This window comes from Gigantopelta aegis, chromosome 5 (assembly GCF_016097555.1).
Source record: "Gigantopelta aegis isolate Gae_Host chromosome 5, Gae_host_genome, whole genome shotgun sequence".
Classification (NCBI taxonomy): Eukaryota; Metazoa; Mollusca; class Gastropoda; order Neomphalida; family Peltospiridae; genus Gigantopelta; species Gigantopelta aegis.
The window spans coordinates 31,827,518-31,849,252 of NC_054703.1; the positions used below are offsets into that span (position 1 = coordinate 31,827,518).

Below are 21,735 nucleotides of genomic sequence, written 5' to 3' on the forward strand. Positions count from 1 at the left end.
ATATATATATATATATATATATATATATATATATATATATATATATATATATAGTGTTTTCCCTAGCCTGTTTTAGCATGGTGCAGCACCATGCCTCAATAGTCTAGCACCATCTTGCCTTAATCAGCACCATGCTGCCCTGAGATTCTAAAATTGCCTTTATAAAACACCCCAAAAGGTATTATTAATTAATAAAATATGCCTTTTATATATTTTGCCATTCATTTATTAAAGCAAGCACATAAATTACATTAATGTTTATTTCAATTAATTTTTTTGGTATTTTTAATGAAAAACAAGTGCCCCGAAAATGGATGAAAATGCCCCAAAAGTGTTTGTTCTACCATGCCTTGCCAAATTTCTAAGGAAATCACTAATATAGGATATATATATATATATATATATATATATATATATATATATATATATATATATATATATATATATATATCAAAACCCAGATAGATTGCTAAAATATTGATCTATTTCTTTATTTTTTATATTTTAGTTTAGTTTGTTTTCCTCCTTCCCTCCCACACACTACCCATTTATTCTATGTCAGTTGTGAAATAGGTGAAACAGATCGGCGATTCCCCCATATTCTCCACGTCACAGATCGTTGAACCCGTCCGATATTGTTGTTTTTCACCTACCTACATTGTAAATAACCCACATAATTTAGTGTATCAATAATTGCACACAACACAAAAGCGCTATTCGGTGCGCGATGGACGAAATTCGCATGTTTTACTACGCTGCCGTTACGGGGGAATCCCTTTCTACGTCATCAATTCGTCGAGGATTCCGTTTGTCCTTCAAGAAGGTCAAACCCGGCGTCCCGAGTACGTGCGAGACAAACCGAATAAACCGTAGCTTCCCGAATCAACGCAGTGGGCTTGAATTTGCATTTCACGTTTTCCTCTTGTGAAAAAAGGCCGCATTTCGAATCGGTTCACGGAATATACAAATTTCGGAGTTAAAATCAACAAAGAAGATAAGGTAAGTGACACAAATTATATCTAATATATTTTGGTTATGTTTATTATTTAATTAAAATATTCCGATTTTATCGATAGTGAATCACACAATTCGTGAAACGTGTTTTGTTGTTATTATTGACTAAACTTAATCGAAAGAGAATTGGTTGTTAAATAATATTAAATTATCCTATATATCAATTGTTTTAGAAATATTGTGACATTTTTATATATGCTATTCTTTATGCATTTGTTTATAGTGTCTTTCCTCTGTGAGCGTGTGAAAACGTTTATCTGTGCGCATGCGTATATTTGTCTATGTCTTTGTTGATGGTTAATTATAAACATTAAAGCAAGTTACGATAAAAATGTAAACTATTCTCAAGGTTTTTTCTTCTTTCTTCTTCTTCTTTTTTTTTTTTTCTTTCTTTCTTTCTTTCTTTTTTTTCTACTTAATTAAATTTCAGGAATATTCCATCTCATGGGGACAGTAAGCGGAAGGGGGAGGTGATTGATTTTGACACCTCACTAAAACAATATTCGACAAATTGACTACTGATACAATACAAAAAATATCTGATCGTATGCAAATGAACAAGTAATAAAAAGATTTCTGATCATATGCAAATGAACATAGAATAAAAATGATAATCAGATAAGTAAACAAATAAATAAGCAAATATATATGTAAATAAATAAATAGACACAAATTTAATCAATCAATCAATCAATCAATCATTTAATCAAACAAAAACGAAATAACAACGACCACCACCCCCCACCTAAAAAAAAAAGCAACAAAAAGCCAGCAAAAACATAAACCAAAAACAAATAAAAAAAGCAGAATAAAAACAAACCAAAACAAAGCAAAAACACATGCAAATACTAACCCCCCTCCCCCCCCCCCGCCCCCCCCCCGTCCCCCCCCCCCCCAAAGTCATACACCACGAAAAGCACCATTAGTTTGTTTTACGTCTGGCTGGGGGTCACCTTGAGATGACTTATTTCACTGAACACTAACACAAGACTATTACGAGCGCCTTACGAAATTATTTCAAATATAATTGAAAAAATAAAAATAAAAATAATAATAATAAGAAACTTTTTTTTTTTGCTTTTAAATTTCACACTCCTTTCAATTTCTTATAAATATTACTAATATTAATACATGTTCAATGCGTCTCTGGTCATCGTGCAGGCGCGTATCTAGGGGATTTATTATTATTTTTTTTTTTTATTTTTTTTTTTTGGGGGGGGAGGGCCGAACCCCTCCCTGCTCTAGCAAATTTTCTTTTACCCCAAATAATTAACGGAGAGGGTGGGGTGGTGATTCAGCCTAGCCCGAATACTATACCGCTCGAGAACTAGACGGACATGTAGCATAATTGTCCAAATGTATAATATATGTGTGTATTTGTTTGCGCGCGCGCGTGTGTGTGTGTGCATAAATATATATATATATATATATATATATATATATATATATATATATATATATATATATATATATATATATAGGGTATATAGGGGGGGGGGGGGGGCAGAAAGAAAATGGATTAAGTTTAGGGTTAGGTTTAAGAAAATCAAACAGTAATGACAAGAGTAATTAATTTTGTGAAAAGTTTAACTTTTAAAAAATCTGCAAAACATGTGTATGGCGCCATATCCGTTTTACCCGGTGGCAGAAACCCTGAAAGGGGGGGGGGGGGGGGAGGTCATATAAATGACACTGACACTGAACAAGCGTGTTTTGTTGTGTGTAACACTGCTCCAGACACACCACAATGAAGTAACGAACACGTCCCGACCTGTCGGGTTAAGTTAATTATTAATCTATCGACTACCACTAATCAAACCCAATACACTGACAGGATCTCGTCCGGAGTGCGTCAGGAATATTCCATCTCATGGGGAGGGGAAGCAGGAGGGCAGGTGCTTGACTTTGAAATCTCACTGTCTAAGAAAAATGTTAGGCATATTGACTGCTAGTACATGTATATAAACAAAATAAAAGTAGTTCCGATCGTATGTAAATGAAAAAGTAATAGAAATGATAATCTGACAAGTAAACAAGTAAATAAACAAACAAACAAACAAAAAATAAGTAAGTAAATAAATAAATAAATAAACAGACAAAACTTAAATCAATCAATCAAACAATCAATTAATCAAACAAAAACGAAACAACAACCAACCCCCCTCCCCCCCCAATAAAAAACAAAACAAAAAACCCCAGACAAACCCCACCAAAAAACCCAAAACAGCTCCCACCAACACCAACAACCCAAAACAAAACAACAATCCCCCCCCCCCCCAACTACAGCCAACCCCACACCCAACTACAACAAAACAACAAACCAGAAAAAAGCCCTAACCCCCCAAAAAAAACCCAACCAAACAAACAAACAAAAAACAAACAAACAAAACAAACAACAACAAAAAACAACAACAACCCAACCCACAAAGAAAACAACCCTCACACAAAAACCACACGAACACACACACCTACACTACGAAAAGCGCCATTAGTTAGTTTTTAAATATCTACAAAGTATTGAAACCGTAACGTCTGGCTGGGGGTCACCTTGAGACGATTTATTTCACTGAACACTAACACAAGACTATTACGAGCGCCTTACGAAATGATTTCGTCTTTTTATAACCCTGTTTACCAGTTAAAGCACGAACAAATAGTTTCGCTCTTGAAAACCGACAACGTGACCCAGACAACGACTGGTATGTTTCAATTACGATCTGACGCAACAGTCTCAATCAACATCTAAAACTCGTAATACTACTAGCACAACACTATGGAAAGGAAAGGAAAGGGGTATTTTATTTTACATCGCACAACACATTAAAAAAAAGGAAGAAGTTTAACGATACCACTAGAGCACATTCATTTATTAATCCTCGGCTATTGGAAGAAAGGAAATGGTTTTATTCAACGACGCACTAAACACATTTTATTTATGGTTATATGGTGTCGGACATATGGTTAAGGACCACATAGATATTGAGAGAGGAAACCCGCTGTCGTCACTTCATGGGTTACTCTTTTCGATTAGCAGCAATGGACCTTTTATATGCACCATCCCACAATCTGCAGATCTGTAGTTCGCGCCAGTACTGACGCGCTGTGTTTTGTCATATTCGATTCCGTGCGTTTCATTTTTGACCGGTAACCATACTCGCCAGACCCAAACCCACACCCAGTTTCGGTGGTTTGGGCCTTACACCATACGGAATGGTGCCTTGGCTTGTGAAGGTGGCTATCAGTGTTTCTGCTAGAAATTTTTTTTTGGGTATGGCGCTATGGAATTGAATGCAACCACAGTCAACAAGGGGATATTGGGGGCCTCCCCCAGAAAGAAAATGGATTACGCTTAGGGCCAGGGTTAAGAAAATCATTCAGTAATGATAAGAATAATTAATCTTTGTCAAAAGGTTAACTTTAAAAAAAAAATCTGCAAACATATTTGGGCATGATGCCATACCCATTTTACCCTCTGGCAGAAACCCTGGCTATATCTGATCATATCACCGCCATTGCCCCCGTGGAACCCCCCCCCCCCCCCCCCCCCCCCCCCCTCGCTACGCCACATGGTCATATGTGGAAATAGAAAAACACGAAAGGCAAGCGTGCTTACTCATGTTAAATGGTGTATTTCCTGCAGTTACTGCGTGCGTGACACAAGAGTCATATGACAACTTCTATTACGTGTTCGACCTTGATAGGGAACATGATTCACACCAGACCACTTGCAACAATACCAGCTGTTCGTTTGGTTTCGCATAACTGCATTTATATCACTGTGCATATTTAAAGTGACAGCTTTCAGCTTTTAGAAACCACGGAGTATTTTTCACGATTAATAAAGTTTGTTTTGTTTAACGACACCACTGGAGCACATGGATTAATTAATCATCGGCTATTGGATGTCATACATTTGGTAATTCTGACACGTAGTCATCAGAGGAAACCCGCTACATTTTTTTGCTAATGCAACAAGGGATCTTTTATATGCACTTTCCCACAAACAGGATAACACATACTACAGCCTTAGTCCAGTTGTGGTGCACTGGTTCGAACGAGAAAAAACCACAAAACAATCAGCTGAATGGATCCACTGAGGTGGTTCGATCCTGCGACGCAAGCACCTCAAGCGAGCACTCAACGGACGGAGCTATAGTCCGTCCCATCTTTCTATTAAGTGACGACAGCGGGTTTCCTCCCTCAAAATCTGTGTGGTCCTTAACCACATGTCCAACGCCACATACCCGTAAATAAAATGTGTTGAGTGCGTCGTTAAATAAAACATTTCCTTCCTTCCTTATATTTTAAGAGCACTTCCCCGTTTCTCCTCCTGTTCCGGACCTAGTGATTGACGAAGTCAGAGGTTAACACCAGGATGGACGTGTTCGAATGAATGAATGAATCAATCAATGAATCAATCAATCAATCAATGAATCAGTAAATGAATGAATATTTAACGATACCCCAGCACGAAAAATTCATCGGCTACTGGGTGTCAAACTATGGTGTATACAAACATTAAGTGATGATCAACATCAGTATAAAAATGCAACTGTTAAATTAAAACATAGTGTAAAGAACTGTGCAAAAAATACCAATATGACAGGCGTGTTTGAAGTCTTGTTTTACTGGTGTAACTGTATCCAACCCATTTTCACGGGTGTTAAGTTCTAAGATCACTACCCATCTGACACCATCAGACAACCAAAGAGACCAAGTGAAAAACTGATTTTATTTCTAACTACAGCAATATATAAAACAAGCAAAGAAAAACAGTATGCAAATTAATGTGTGCTAACAAGGTTAGCCCTTCCTCCCTGGTGCCAACCATTAAACATAAACACTCTTATCTCAGCACTGAGACGGACACTTAGGTTTGTTAATTACACACAGCCGGACCAGTATCTCCCCTCCCAAGTAGAAACTATTTTATATGGCTTAATTTACCCCCTTGAACTTGAACTACAAAATTTAAAGTTAACCCCATATAGTCTAACAATGATTAACCCCATATATACTAACAACGGGTCGAAGCTATAGGGTCTGCGACGGCTTAAATATGTATGTTTTGTCCAGTTACTGGTCGACCTACGCTTCCAGGTTAAATGCAAGATTCACAAAATAACCTGTTTTCATTGTCTTAATTATGCAGAATCAGAGTAAGGTTCATATGCACTGTCCTCTTTTTTTTTTTTTTTCTTTTTTTATTGTCCCCAGAAACATAAGCAAGGTCAAGGTTGGGGCCTTGAATCATTGCTGTACATGGTATTATTGTATATACATAAACGATACATAATTAAAGCTATACACTCGTATATAAAGCACTTATTAAACAATATGTGTATACATATGCATGTGCGTGTTTGTATGTGTGAGAGAGTAAATGAATGAAGGAATGTTTAACGACACCCCAGCACGAAAAATACATCGGCTATTGGGTGTCAAACTATGGTAATGCAAATAAATAAAGTGATGATCAACATCAATATAAGAATTCAAGATTTAAACAAAAACAGTGTAAAGAACTGTGCAAAAATACAAATATCACAGATAGATACTGACTTTTACTCAAAATTTCAATGTTGTGCTGTATTGGCCATTCTCAAAGAGAATGTTACACCCCTGCACCACGGTGAGGTTACAGCACGCGCAGGGGTGAGAGTGAGAGTGAGAGAGAGAGAGTGAGAGTGAGAGAGAGAGTGAGAGTGAGAGTGAGAGAGAGAGAGAGAGAGAGAGAGAGAGAGAGAGAGAGAGAGAGAGAGAGAGAGAGAGAGAGAGAGAGAGAGAGAGGGGGGGGGGGGGGGGGGGGGACAGACAGACAGACAGACACGGACGTGTGGAGTAACAGGGATGAAGCCGAAGATAGACGAAAGGGAACACAAACGGCGCGAGCCGTATGCACACATATATACATAGTATTCAATATTAAGATGAAAGAGATAGGCTTAACATGATACTGTAAAACAGGATATTAGCAATGCAAAAGCCTTACATAACTGAAGAGGAAATATTCTGGAGACTAGGAAGAAGAGTACTAGGAATAGAAACATAGAGTGAGAGAAAAAGAAGAAGAAGAAGAGAGAAAAAAAAAAAAAAAAAAAAAATCTTTCTTGAAAGGTAAATAAGATCAATGCGATCTTAAAAAGAAAAGAAATTATAGAAAGTCGAGATACGTTTTCCGAACTGGCGATATTTTGCATAAAAGTATGTTTATTAGCTTATTCGTATATTTTGTTATTAATAAGTTTATACATGAATTTATACAATTTGTTTGAGGAACTGCTGCATTGCGTTTTTATTTAATCTGATCTTTTGTAATTTCGTTCTATATATATAATACTTAATATTAATAATGAACCAATTAATAAAACAATGCTTTTTTGTTATGATACCAAATAAAACCATGTTTTTATCCAACTGAAATGTTTCACCTTTTTTTAATGCCCATTCTTCTACTGCTTTCCATAGGACAGTAACTTTAGAGCACTCATAAAATAAGTGTTCCAGTGTTTCTGGCATAAGATGGCAAAGATCGCAAATACTAGAATCAACATATTTTATTTTATTTAGAAATATATTTGTAGCTGTGTAAAATTTTATACTGAAACCATAATAAAGATGGGTCTTTAATAGTTTTGAATGGTAGAGCATAATACTTTCCCCATACTTGTGAAGTGAAGTCAAACCCCAATACTGAATATCTTTTTAGGGACGTAGGAACTATTGTAGTGCGATTTAATATTGCGTATATTTGCTTACTGTCCTCTTTATGATAAAATTAAAATGTTGGTTTTTTTGTTGGTTTTTTGAATGAATGAATGAATGAACGTTTAACGACATCCCAGCACGAAAAACACATCGGCTATTAGGTGTCAAACTATGGTAATGCAAACGAATAAAGTGATGATCAATATCAATATAAAAATTCAAGATTTAAATAAAAACAGTGTAAAGAACTGTGCAAAAATACAAATATCACAGATAGATACTGACTTTTACTCAAAATTTTAATTGTATCTCGAAGAAAACAAGGGGATATGTGCTGTATTGGCCATTCTCAAAGAGAATGTTACACCCCTGCACCACGGTGAGGTTACAGCACGCGCAAGGTTGTTTTTATATTTTTTTTTTTTTTATATATTTTTTTTTTTTATATTACCTAAACATCTTTTTAGGCTAGAGCTTGTCTCCATTATCGTTACTTCTCAGAGGTACTTGTATTGCTCAGTGAATGAGTGATCTAAAAGTAAACGAGTGAGTGAATTTAGCGAATGGGAGAAAATTTGAAAGAATGAACAAAATATCGTTTGTAACTCAACTGTAGACCTATAACGAATTTTTTTTTCAGATGTCGAATTTTGTTGTGCGAACATTCAAGAGTTACCCTGAGGTAGGTAATAAAATATAATATTACCCTAGCCGTCAAGTGATACGGCATTTACTACATAAAGTGTCTTAAAGGAAACATGACACGAGACCATATTATAGCTCATTTTAAAAGAAAAATGATATAAAAATAATATACAAATAACTTTATAACAATAAAATACGTGTAGTTAACTTAAAATGAAGAAATTACGCTAATCAGTATCAAAGTACGATTTATGCATATTTCTTCGTGAGCGTTCGGAAAAAAAGGGAAGTGACGTCAGAGCCGCTGTACTCTTCCATTGTTGTTAACTGTTTATATATGGAGTAAGGGGCTTACGATCTTTTCAGTCCAACAGTGCCGTACTGCGCGGCCTTTGGGTGTAAAAATAAACAGTTTAAAAGATCGGGATTGTCTTTTTATGGTTTTCCAAAGGATTGTATCCGAAGAAAGACGCGTGTATTTTATCGCAAAAGAAAAGATTGGACACCAACACCGCATAGTACTTTGGTGTCAGCCTATTTACAGCCCGGAGCCCGAACGTTACCCGGAGACAAAAACAGTACTCGGTTGCGAATGCCGAGGTGTACATTGTACATATTTGGCACAAAGATAACACCTCAGCATGATGTATTTATATATGTTAAAACAAAAATGTAGAATGTTTTATTTATTTATTTTTTTGGAAAAAAAAGAAGATTTTTCATGTTAGGGCTGTAGGCCTACATAACAAAATCTGTATTCACCGTCCGAAGAAGGAAACGTCAACAAGTAATTAAATATGGCATATACAAACATGGGATTTGGCATGAGGATACATCTCAGTACGATGTATTTAAATATGTTTTTAAAAAACGTGTAGAAAACAATAATAATTTTAAATAATGTTTTTAATCTTCGGGCGGAATACGTCACAAAAACGTTCCTCATCGCCCGAAGCCCCAAAGCAACACGAAGTTCAATACAAAATAAACCACTACTGTCGGTGTCGAAATAACTATTATGTTTCATCCACGGGCTGACTTGAGAATCGGAGTGTTGTTTTAGTTAATTGGTCCTTTCTTTCCGTGGCCTGCACATGTGATTCCTGATTGGCAGGTGTATATTGCAGGGTATCGACCAGGTAAGTGATTACCACGGTCTAGACATACGTACAAAATACGTGCCAGTTTTTTTAAGATCACAGGGTATTGTGGCGTAACCTATCGCGACTATAGTACAATGTTAATTGACATTATCAGCCGCCCTGCTTCATTACTGTAAATAATGCTGTAAAACCCTTGATTAAGTAGACTTTCCCATCTAAAATTACAAAACTGACCAATTACGTAGTACCAAAGAAAGAAAATTATCACTTGGGTATCGTGAGTGGTCGTTTTTACTCTAACGCACCCTACCAATAGGCCTAATAATATGCTACTTTTTTATGAGAGAAAAATACTATAACCCCATTTCGTTCTATTGATGCAAATAGAAATATATTTAGTTTAAAAGTTGATTATACTCTCAAGTCATTTATGTTGTTTTACAAGCCAGGTTAATGAAAGTGAAGCGCCTTGTCGTAAATTAGAGCGTTTGTTTACACTGTGCATACAGATTTCATTATGTACAGCCCGAACATAAAAAATGCGATATTTTCTAAAAAAAAACCCCACCAAAAAATGTTTGTCCTACATTTATATTTTTTACATATTTAAATACATCATATCGAGGTGTATCTTTATGCTAAATATGAACAGTATACACCTCGGCATTAGCATCCGAGTTTTGGTTTTGTCTCCGGGTTACTTTCGGGCTCCGGGCTGTAAATTGGTCGACCGGTCTGGTCTGGCACCATCAGTTTCTCCACCCTCCGACTCGCTATCCGTTTTTCATCAGTATCACTGTTGTAAGTAAATGTGTGTCTTTCTTCATTTACTAACAGCTCATATTGATACGGCAAAACGTTTTGCGAACGAACACTCATTGTTTTGGTAAGCTGTGGTATGAGTGGTACGGACTAATGCTTTTAAGTGTAAGGCTTCAGATCAAGCGACGCGTCTCTGACGTCACGGACCTCGTGATTGCCCTGCTCATTAAAGATCGGCAATTTCCGCTAAGAGCTCGTATCTGGGGTTCTTTTATGGAGATATTTTAAGTAATTAATTTTTTATAATTTTATTTTTTAGGTGATTCAATTTATAATTAATTGTACATGGTTGGTGCCAAATATGGTTTACGTGACATGTTTCCTTTAAATCTTAAAGAGGACGAAATTATTTTTGTTTGTTTTCATTGATTTCTTTTTTTTCTTCTTCTTTTTTGTAAGTTTATTTATTATTATTATTATTTTTTGTTTCTTTGTTTAGTTTTTTGTTCAGTTTTTTGTTTGTTTCTTTGTTTGTTTGGGGTTTTTTTAACGTTTATTTTATAGGGTTTTTGTTTCTACATTGTTTAGGTGCTGTTTTTGGTTTTTTAAAGTTTGTTTTGTTTGTTGCTATACAACTCGGCTGTATACTGGAACCGGTACCGGGATTTGAACCCTGCACCTACCAGTCCTATGGCGTTTAGCTTAAACAATGAAACTAAGTAATCCAGCTTTGTTTTGTCGAAAATGAAAGTTAAAGTTTGTTTTGTTTAACGACACGACTAGAGCACATAGACTTCGATGTCAAACGTTTTGCAATTAAAAATAAAAGTTTGTTTTGTTTAACGACACCACTAAAGCACATTGATTTATTAATCATCGGCTTTTGGATGTCAAACATTTGGTAATTTTGACATAATCTTAGAGAAGAAACCCTCTACACTTTTCTATTGGTAGCAAGGGATCTTTTATATGCAGCATCCCAATGACAGCTGTCAGGATAGCACATACCACGGCCTGCGATATACCAGTCTTGGTGCACTGGCTGACACAATACAATAGCTCAATGGGCCACCGACGAGGATCGATCCTAGACCGATATCTTATCAGGATAGCACTTTACCAATGTGATACGCTGCGCCCCCTTGGATTTCTAAATGCATTTGGAAGATAATCCTCTGCTAGGACATTGAACCTAATGCATGTCTCTGTTTATCTTAACAACGGGAATTCTTGTTTTCCAACGGCATCTAATCGGCGCTCTCTCTGCAGACCTGTAAGCCAAAGTGGTTTAAGGTCAAATCGCGCTCATTAAAGACAAACCAATCTCCAATAATACATCGTAACGTCGCAATGATCAGCTGGACGTTGCGTTTCGTACAAACAAAGGGACATAACTGATTCAGATATTCGTTCAATGCCGGTGCGCTACTGATATAGCGATGTGTCTGGTAATCGAGTATGGAAATGAAGAAAGATTTAGGCATATACTCGATCAGAAGAGTCGATATACAACCGGCCTCGGTGGTGTCGTGGTTAAGCTATCGGGCATAAGGCTGGTAGGTGCTGGGTTCGCAGCCCGGTACCGGCTCCCACCCAGAGCGAGTTTTAATGACTCAGTAGGTAGGTGTAAGACTACTACACCGACTTCTGTCTCACTAACCACTAACTAGTAACCCACTGTCCTGGACGGACAGCCCAGATAGCTGAGGTGTGTGACCAGGGCACTGAGATTGAACTTTAATTGGATATAAGCACGAAAATAAGTTGGAATGAAAATGAAGTCAATATATGAGCATATTTCTGAAAACACTCTTCCAGGGGCGTGTTCAGGAAGCTGAACGCTTGCAAACAATTATTTTATCGATATCGTATCACATTTATTTCACGTTAGGTGCAAAAAACACACAACAAAAAAACACTCAGTAGCGAACGACTGCTGAAAAACAAAAAAGTCTCCACGGCATTTATTAAGGTAGTTTTTCGGTTAATATTTAAGAGAGGATTTAGATTTGTCAGTATTACACAAATAAATAAGTAAATGAGAAAAGTGAAATAGAAAATTGAAAGTAAATACACCCTCTCTAATAACTACGTCTCGCTTTGTTTTTAGATGCTAGGGTCGTTTGCTTTTACCAAATTCAAATTGCCTTTTGTTTTTAATTATTGGAAGCCCCCCCCCCCCCACCCCCCCCCCCCCACATATCATGGGTGTGTCCCTAAGGACGATACACCCTCCCTAGTAAGTACATCTCACAATTTTTTTTAAGCAAGGTCTATTTACTTTTGACAAATTCAAATTGCCTTTTTTTTTTAATTATGTGAAGCCCCCCCTCCCCCACCCCGTTACAAATCCTGCGTGTCTCAAAGGACAGTACACCCTCTGTAATAACTGCATCTCGTTCATTTTGGGGAACCTAGGTCCATTTATTTTTGACAAATTCAAATTGCCCTCTTTTGAATTTTTTTACACTCCCCCCACCCCAATCCTAGATCCTAGATACAGCCTCCCGGTTGGTAGCTTCGTACATTCTCGTCAGGAAGAGTAGCACTGTGCAGTAATGAAGTTCTCAGCCGCAAGACGTGATGGAGTGATGAAGTGATGGAGACTAATTTAAAACTATTGATTGCTACAGTACGTGACCATCAACTCTCACCATCGGCTGTTAAATATGTGGTCCTGTTTACATGGAAGCAGGCTGTCCCGAGGCAGATTCTGTATCCACAGCGCATCATAATATACTATTATATACTAGTCACAAGAAGTTAAGGGCCACATGGAAACAACCTCTGACACGGGTTGCCCATTCGCTGTGCGAGAGGTATGGAAACACTTGCAGTTAATGGATGACAGAATGGCTCACTTGTAGGTTGGACTATACCAATTCAAATCCCATAGGCGACCATGTTAACGTTTGTGTTTAAAAACACTATATGCAATATATCAAACAAACTATGACCCATAAATATCAGTACTACAACCCCTACCTCAAAGTATTAACTGCAGAAAATGGTACCTTTCATGGCTCATTTTCGGTATAACCAGATGTTTTTACAACACCCCTAGTTTCGCACAAAATTTTAGTACTTTTTTTTTTACACGTACCCCATACATGTTCCAAGCTAAAGGCTACTTGACACAGTGGTACTAGATGAATTAAAATTGTATACATTTTTAGCCAAGATGAAACTAATTTTTTTTACAACCAACACACTCACATTTATAACCAATCACAGGACTTGTGGTGTTAACTTCTCTATCAAAAGTTCGGTGCACCTCGAACTTCGACCCAGCCGGAAATTAATTGGTATAATGCTACCTGTAGGCATCTCGCTACTTGTCTCATAGCTATATGTTATCATTCAGACGTGACAGGGCAAGCAGACCAATTAGTGTGAAACCAACTTACAGCAATCAAGGATATTATGGATTTTAATTGTCTCCCCCCCCCCCCCCCCCCCCCCCCCCCCCAGCTTAACAGCTAAGGGCTATAAACCATGGCAATAATATATGTATCTTATAAATATTTGTTTTTCTATACATGAAAGAGCAACCCAAAGAGAACCCTTGATGTTCTCGGTCGCACTGTAAATAGTGGTTAGGCCATCGGTCTACAGGCTGGTAGGTACTGGGTTCGGATCCCAGTCGAGGTATGGGATTTTTAATCCCATTACCGACTCCAAACCCTGAGTAAGTGCTCTGCAAGGCTCAATGGGTAGGTGTAAACCAGTTGCACCGACCAGTGATCCATAACTGGTTCAACAAAGGCCATGGTTTGTGCTGTCCTGCCTGTGGGAAGCGCAAATAAAAGATCCCTTGCTGCTAATAGGAAGAGTAGCCCATGTAGTGGCGACAGCGGGTTTCCTCTCAAAATCTATGTGGTCCTTAACCATATGTCTGACGCCATATAACCATAAACAAAATGTGTTGAGTGCATCGTTTAATAAAACATTTCTTTCTTTCTTTTTGTAAACTGTCGGGAGACCTGTATATCATTCATCCAATAGCTGAGACCTATATTATATGTAGTAACACGTTGTTCTTCTTATTATTATTATTGTTATTACTATTATTATTATTATTACTATTACTATTATTACTATTATTATTATTATTATTACTATTACTATTATTACTATTATTACTATTATTATTATTATTACTATTATTATTATTATTACTATTTAATTATTATTGTTATTATTATTACTATTATTACTATTATTATTATTATTATTATTACTATTATTACAGTTGGTTCCTCTAGCTTCGTTCATCGGTTTGGCGGTGGGTGGAGGAATTGTTTCAATAGTCTACTCCATCTTTACAAAATCCGATGTCATGTGAGTATTTCTGTCTGTCTGTCTGTCACTCAGTATGCTAGGCTTTCACTGACAACTTTCACAACATAGTTGGCCAACTTGACGGGTCGAGTTGTAATTTCCCCAAATCCCAACTTACAGTGGGAGTGCTAATGCTAGATTCGGACTGTCAACTGTCACGATGAAGTTGGCCAACTTATGACAGGTGCGCTAGGCTCAGACAAACCAATTTTATAAATTGTTTTGTTTAACGACACCACTGGAGCACTTTGATTTATTAATACTCTGCTATTGGATATCAAACATTTGGTAATTGTAACATATACGAGTACTCTTAGAGAGGAAACCCGCTACATGTTTGCATTATTAGCAAGGGATCTTTTATATGCATCATCCCACTGACAGGACAGCACATACACGTACCACAGCCTTTGATACACCAATTTGTGGTGTACTGGCTGGGACGAGAAATGGCCCAATGGACCTACTGACAGGGATTGATCCCAGACCGACTGCTTATCAGGGAAGCACTTTACCACTGGGCTACATCCCGCCCCTTCATTGACCCACACAATTTTGTTTGTTTTGTTTTTGTTTATTTTGTTTGTTTGTTTCTTACTTTTCTTTTTGTTTGTTTGTTTCTTTCTGTTTACATTTTTTTCATTCTTTCTTTTTTTTCTTTCTTTCTTTCTGTGTTGCTTTTCTTTTTTTCTATCTTTCTTTGTTACTTTTCTTTTTGTTTGTTTCTTCTTTCTTTCTTTCATTCATTCTTTTTCTTTCATTCTTTCTTTCTTTCATTCATTCTTTTTCTTTCATTCTTTCTTTCTTACTTTTCTTTTTGTTTGTTTCTTCTTTCATTCTTTGTTTCATTCATTCTTTTCTTTCATTCTTTCTTTCTTTGTTACTTTTCTTTTTGTTTGTTTCTTCTTTCATTCATTCTTTTTCTTTCATTCTTTCTTTCTTTTCTTTCATTCTTTCTCTTCTTTCTTTCTTTGTTACTTTTCTTTTTGTTTGTTTGTTTTTGTTTGTTTCTCTCTTTTTTTTTGGTTTAACATTTCTCTGTATATCCATCCAAGTATTGATGTGTTTATGTCTTTAATTAGCTAATTAATTAATTTAAATATTTTCAGCGTCAACAAGAACAAAGAGACTCCTCCATGGGAATTGATCAAAGGCGACCAGGACAGGAAGGTATGACCAAACGAAATAATAATAATTAAAAAAATATAATTAAAAACAAATAAATTAAAAAACAATCAAACAAAATAATAATAAAATAATAATAATAATAATAATAAAAAATAATAATAATAATAAAAAAAATAAAAAAAATAAAAGCTGGAAGGTAAGGTTTAAAAAAAAAAGAAAAGAAAAGAAAAGTCTTTCTGGGAACATGCCTTATACCAAATAGGTCAGATTTACGTAGTATTATTTGTAAGTTTTTTTTTTTTCAATTATTATTTTATAATAATAATAATAATTATAATTATAATTATTATTATTATTATTATGTTTACTTCATTCAACCCTGAGGTTCAAGATAAATTTTTGTGCATGTCTTCCTTTCACCTACTTGTTGATACAAAATTAGTGTGGGTCGATTTTTCTAGGTCGGGTCGGGTCGGGTTTCAGGGGAGGGAGAGGGGGAGCAAATTCTCAAATTCGGGCAAAAAATATAAGGATATATGGGCAAAATGAGCTGGCCTGAAACCGTTTCACCATGTGTTTCCATCATTCTACTTACAATATTAGCTGTAACCCATGTGAAAATGCGTAGTGATTCATTTGCAACACTATATAGCTGTTTAGCAGGCTGAAGCTTGTCTTAATTGGAAAAAAACAAGAAGAAAAAAAACAGGGACTAGTCTGGATAACAAAATTTAGAATGACTAATTCTTGCCCGAATATCTCTATCAGCTTTGCCTAAATTTGAGGCTTTCCTCCAGCACTAAGAGGGCCTGTTGCCCCCCTCCCTTCTCCTTCCCCTCCGTCTCCTACGCTTATGCTAACAACTAACCCACTGTCCTGGACAGACAGTCCGGATAACTGAGATGTGTGTCCGGGACAGCGTGCTTGAACCGTAATTGGATATGAACATGAAAGTAAGTTGAAATATTACTGTTTTGTATTGGATTAGATATCATATTAACATGCCTATATCCAGTTAAGGTTAAAACACGTCTCTCCCGGGCACAATGTCTGACTTAGCCAGTGACTGGGTCCACGACAGAAGGCGGGGTGGGGTGAACATGTACTGTTTTGTATTGGATTAGATATCATATTAACATGCCTATGTCTAATTAAGGTTAAAGCACGTCTCTCCCGGGCACAATCTCTGACTGAGCCAGTGTCTGGGTCCGGGACAGAAGCAGGGGTTGGAGGGTGGGGGTGGGGTACTGTTTTGTAAAATTGGCTCCAAATCTCCTAACTTGGTACTAAATAATCGCCGTTTAAAATGTGGTGACCTATCATTAATCCATACATCATTACATTCCTTTCTTTTGCAGCTCTTCACCATCAACCAGAAATACAAAGAAATTCCCGAATTGGAGGAGCTGAAGAAAGACATAGGAAGCTACAAGTATTAGAAGAAAAAAACAACACACTGAAGAAATCATATCAAGGGAAGACAACTCGTCCTTAACTGTCGATCAAGATGTGATCTGTAAATTATGTGATACTGTAAAACTATTCTTGGTGGAATTATGATATTCATGGTCGCCATGCTTCGGTGTTTAAACAAAACTGTAGACACAACTGCATCATTTTCTTGTGTTTTTTATTGACAACAGTGTAATATAATCGGTGTTAGGACATAGACCATTAAAACTACAGCAATGTCTTTCCACAAAACATTCGTTAGATCTGTGATTACAAATAGAAGGATCGGGCGCGTGTACAGGAATTTATGCAGAGGGTCAGGTCAGGTCAAAGGGTTTAATATGCATATTTAGAACAAGCTGTTGTAGTGCACACCTATCATGAGCAGGGGGTGTCTAGACTTGCTTTCATTTATTCTTTTTTAATTTTGACGTCGGCTAACAAAAGGGGATTTCATGCCCGCTCAGCACCCACCCCTGGATCCGCGCATTTCGAGACTGGCGAGCGAAGGGTGGGTGGGGGGAAGGTTTCGGGAAATGTTCAGAAAATACATTTAAAACAAAAGAAAGAAAATTCGCTTGAAAAAAGGGGGGGGGGGAGGGGGAGTGGACTACAGAACCACCTCCCCACCCATTCCACCCTGTACACGCGCCTGAGGATCTCTACTATTTAAATACTACCGGTGGCGGATTCAGAAAATCCATTTGGGGTGGGGGTTGGTAATGACATGTTCTGGAAGGGATTCCTCGGATTTTACTATGTAAAAAAAAAAAAAATTAAACAAAATTGACTGACTGAAGTGTTTCTAAATCTGGATGGCATATTTTACTAATACAGTGTTTTAAAAAAATGCGAGTAACAAAACGACTAATGGCGGTGTTGTTCTACGTAATGCGATTGTAAACACGTGTGAACTATTCGCAAACCTGTTGGATGGTATGCAGTTCTCTGGATTATATGTGTGTGAATTGGATGTGTATTTTGGTCTCTCATAAAGTATTTAATTGTGTGTATTCCGTTTTATTTGTTTGAGATCACGTTTCACCTGTTTGTTAAAGAGACACTATCACAGCCGCATGACGGGATCGGTAGCGGGTTCCCCCTGCTCCTGATTCACCTTAAAGGGTGTATACTACCAAATCAAATCCCATAGACGACAATAGTAACATATGTGGCTAAAACTCCTACCTGCAACGTATCAACCGACATAAACGCCACGGATATAAATACTACCACCCCTTACACTTAAAGTGAATCAGAAAAAAATGGGGGTCAAGCTGCTCGTTTCTGAGATAACGGATAGCGTCTATGACTACCCTAGTTTCGCACAAAATTCGAGTACTTTTTTTTACAGGTACCCCATACATGTTTCAAGCACAAGGCTACTTGACACATTGGTACTAGATGAAATAAAATTGCACATTTTTTTTACCCAGATGAAACTATTATTTTTTACAACCCACACACTCACATTTATAACCAATCACAGGACTTGTGGTGTTCACTTCTCTATCAAAAGTTGGGTGCACCTCCAACTTTGACCCAGCCGGAAGTTATTTGGTTTAGTACTACCTATAGGGCTTAATCTGTGATTGTCCCCAACCACCCCCAGTCACAAGTGTCCCAAACCGGCCTCGGTGGCGCAGTGGTTAAACCATCGGACTACCATGGGGTTCTGTCGTCAAGTGGAGGTGTTGTGAGCTGTGTTATCAAGTAGGTACAGGGTTCGCAGCCCGGTACCGGCTCCAACCAAGAGTGAGTTCTTAAGGTCTCAGTGTGTAGGTGTAAGGCCACTACACCCTCTTCTCTCTCACTAACCACTAACCAACTAACCCACTGTCCTAGACAGACGGCCCAGATAGCTGAGGTGTGTGTGCCAAGGACAGCGTGCATATAAGCATGAAAATAAGATGAAATGAAATTAAAACAGTATCCCATGACTGGTATATTAAAGGCCGTGGTATATACTGTACTCTCTGAAAAATGTAGCCGGTTCCTCTAAGACTTATCAGTAGACAATGTTTAATAAATCAGTGCGCTCTAGTGGTGTCGTAAAACAACAACCCCCCCCCCCCCCCCCCCACACACACCTTTAACTTTCTGTCACAGTTGTATATATTAACACTATTTAGTCATCTGGCAACAGCATGTAGTATTTCTAGTTAAAAGTCAAAGGCCGTGGTATGTGCTATCCTGTCTGGGAAGTGCATATAAAAGATGTCTTGCTGCGTTATGAAAAATGTAGCGGCTTTCCTCCGATGACTATATGTCAGAATTACCCAATTAATTAATCAATGTGCTCTAGTGGTGTCGTTAAACAAAACAAAGTGGGGCTTTTCCTAGTTAAATCTAGTAACTACTGTCCAGTTTATTTCTTAATAATCCCCACCACATCTCATACTTTTCAAATCTTAAGCCCAAAACACACCGAAGCAAAATCAGGGTCTGGCGAGTGTGGTGTATTTTGACGTCTGGGTCTGTATCTGTTACGTCTTATCAATATAATTGACTGCGTTCATGTCTTTGGATACATTTTCTTCTATAAACATCAGCAATAATTACGATAATTCCACATTTATTAAGAAAAAAGAAAAGAAATAAGATTCGAACACTGCGCAGCTGCCAGTCTGACGATGTGAAAATAAAGCGCATGTTCTTTGCCATCTGCTGCCAGGGCCCCGTTCCACGAAGTGATCTTAGCCCTAAGATCACCGTAACTGCACAGCTAATATATGCACTTAAGGTGATTTTAGTGCTAAGATCGCTTTGTAGAACGGGGCCCAGATCTGTAGTTCGCGTTAGCGCAAACGCGGTGTGTTTTGTCGCATACGATTTACTGCGTTTTATTTTCGACTGGTACCATACTCGACAGACCCAGATCCAGTGTGTTTTCGGGCCTAACGTGTCTGTATTCTTACTTGAACTACAGATCGGACAACAAATGGCATTGACTCGACAGACCAAGTTTCGGTGTGTTTTGGCCTTTATCTGAAGACGAAGGACTGGTTCTGTGCACGAGAGGCCGACCTCGACGTGGTATTTTGTTTATGGGAGTGTTTAATTGCTCTCCTAATTTAAGATTATGTGAAGCTATTCAAGATATTACCATATTGATTTCAGATAAGAAGAAGAAATGTTTTATTTAACGACGCACTCAGCACATTTTATTTATGGTTATATGACAGACATATGGTTAAGGACCACACAAATATTGAGAGGGGAAACTCGCTGTCGCCACTTCATGGACTACTCTTTTCGATTAGCAGCAAGGGATCTTTTATATGCACCATCCCACAGACAGGGCAGTACATACCAGGGCTGTTATACCAGTCGTGGTGCACTAGTAATATCAGATAAATTCACATGCCAAGAAGTGTTTTAAAATGCTATTTGGTGTAGTGCAACCTTTAATAATCACAATCAAACAGCAGGCTACATGGACGGATATATATTTCCGGCAGGGAAGATTACATGTGTAAGTTGAACTTTTTTATCGTGCACGTTCAGAGCAAAGCTGTTATAGCGCACGCCTGTCATGGGCGCACGTTCTGACTACTGCCATCTCTTCCATCCTAGACAGGATGTATGGCCTTTTGTCACCCTGTGAGTAACGCAGATGAGGAGATAAAGCTGCCGAAGAAAAAACCTGCATTTGGCTGAGGTTTTCCAGGGCCGTACCCCCCCCGCCGAGAATCTAACTCTTTTTTTTTACTCCAGAAAATAGCATACACACCTCTGGGTTTAATTTGTATGGTGTCTCATTTGTTTATAAAACGTAGCGCCCCCCCCCCCCCCCCCCCCCCCACCCCCCCAAGGGTAGGTCGTGTAATTTTACTACACAGACTCTCACTAACCCTCTGTCCCGCATCAGTCTTGATGCGCGGTCGGTTTGGGATCGATCCCTGTCAGTGGGCCCATTAGGCTATTTCTCGCTCCAGCCAGTGCACCACGATTGGTATACCCCATTGGTATACCCCATTGAGCTATTTCTCATTCTAGCCAATGCTCCACGACTGGTATAACAAAGGCCGTGGTATGTACTATCCTGTCTGTGGGATGGTGCATATAAAAGATCCCTTGCTGCTAATCGAAAAATAGTAGCCCATGAAGTGGCGACAGCGGGTTTCCTCCCTCAATATCTATGTGGTCCTTAATCATATGTCCGACGCCATATAACCGTAATTAAAATGTGTCGAGTGCGTCGTTAAATAATAAAAAAAAAATTCTTCTCTGTCCCGCACAGACAGCCAAGGTGTATGCTCAGAAAAGCGTGCTTGAACTATCATTTAATATAATCACGAAGCAAGCTGAAATTCCTGTCCTGGACAGAGGAGCCGGCCGAGACCGGCATCTGTACCCAGGACAGGCTTGCGCTACAAAAGCTTGCTCTGAATGTGCACGTTAAATAATCTGACCTGACCTAAGTTGAAAGGAACCTCACTTGCTTACTTCAGACCCTGGTCGGGCTGTCTGTACGTCCTTGCACTTTCCAGTGTGTGCGATCCCGCCGTCTCCCACCCACAACCTCTGGCGTACCCAGGAGTTTGTAGGGGGGAGGGGTGTGTGTGTGGTGGGAGGCAAC

The 21,735-nt window shown here is 38.0% G+C and overlaps 1 protein-coding gene across 1 annotated transcript; it reads left to right on the top strand.

Moving 5' to 3' along the window:
- Window positions 1-842: 842 nt before the first annotated feature.
- LOC121373618 (normal mucosa of esophagus-specific gene 1 protein-like) lies at window positions 843-18,162 on the top strand. The gene is made up of 5 exons (XM_041500318.1): window positions 843-999; window positions 8,363-8,404; window positions 14,485-14,573; window positions 15,683-15,743; window positions 17,060-18,162. The coding sequence occupies exons 2-5, from the start codon at window positions 8,363-8,365 to the stop codon at window positions 17,138-17,140; spliced, it is 273 nt and encodes a 90-aa protein (XP_041356252.1). The 5' UTR covers window positions 843-999; the 3' UTR covers window positions 17,141-18,162.
- Window positions 18,163-21,735: the final 3,573 nt, after the last annotated feature.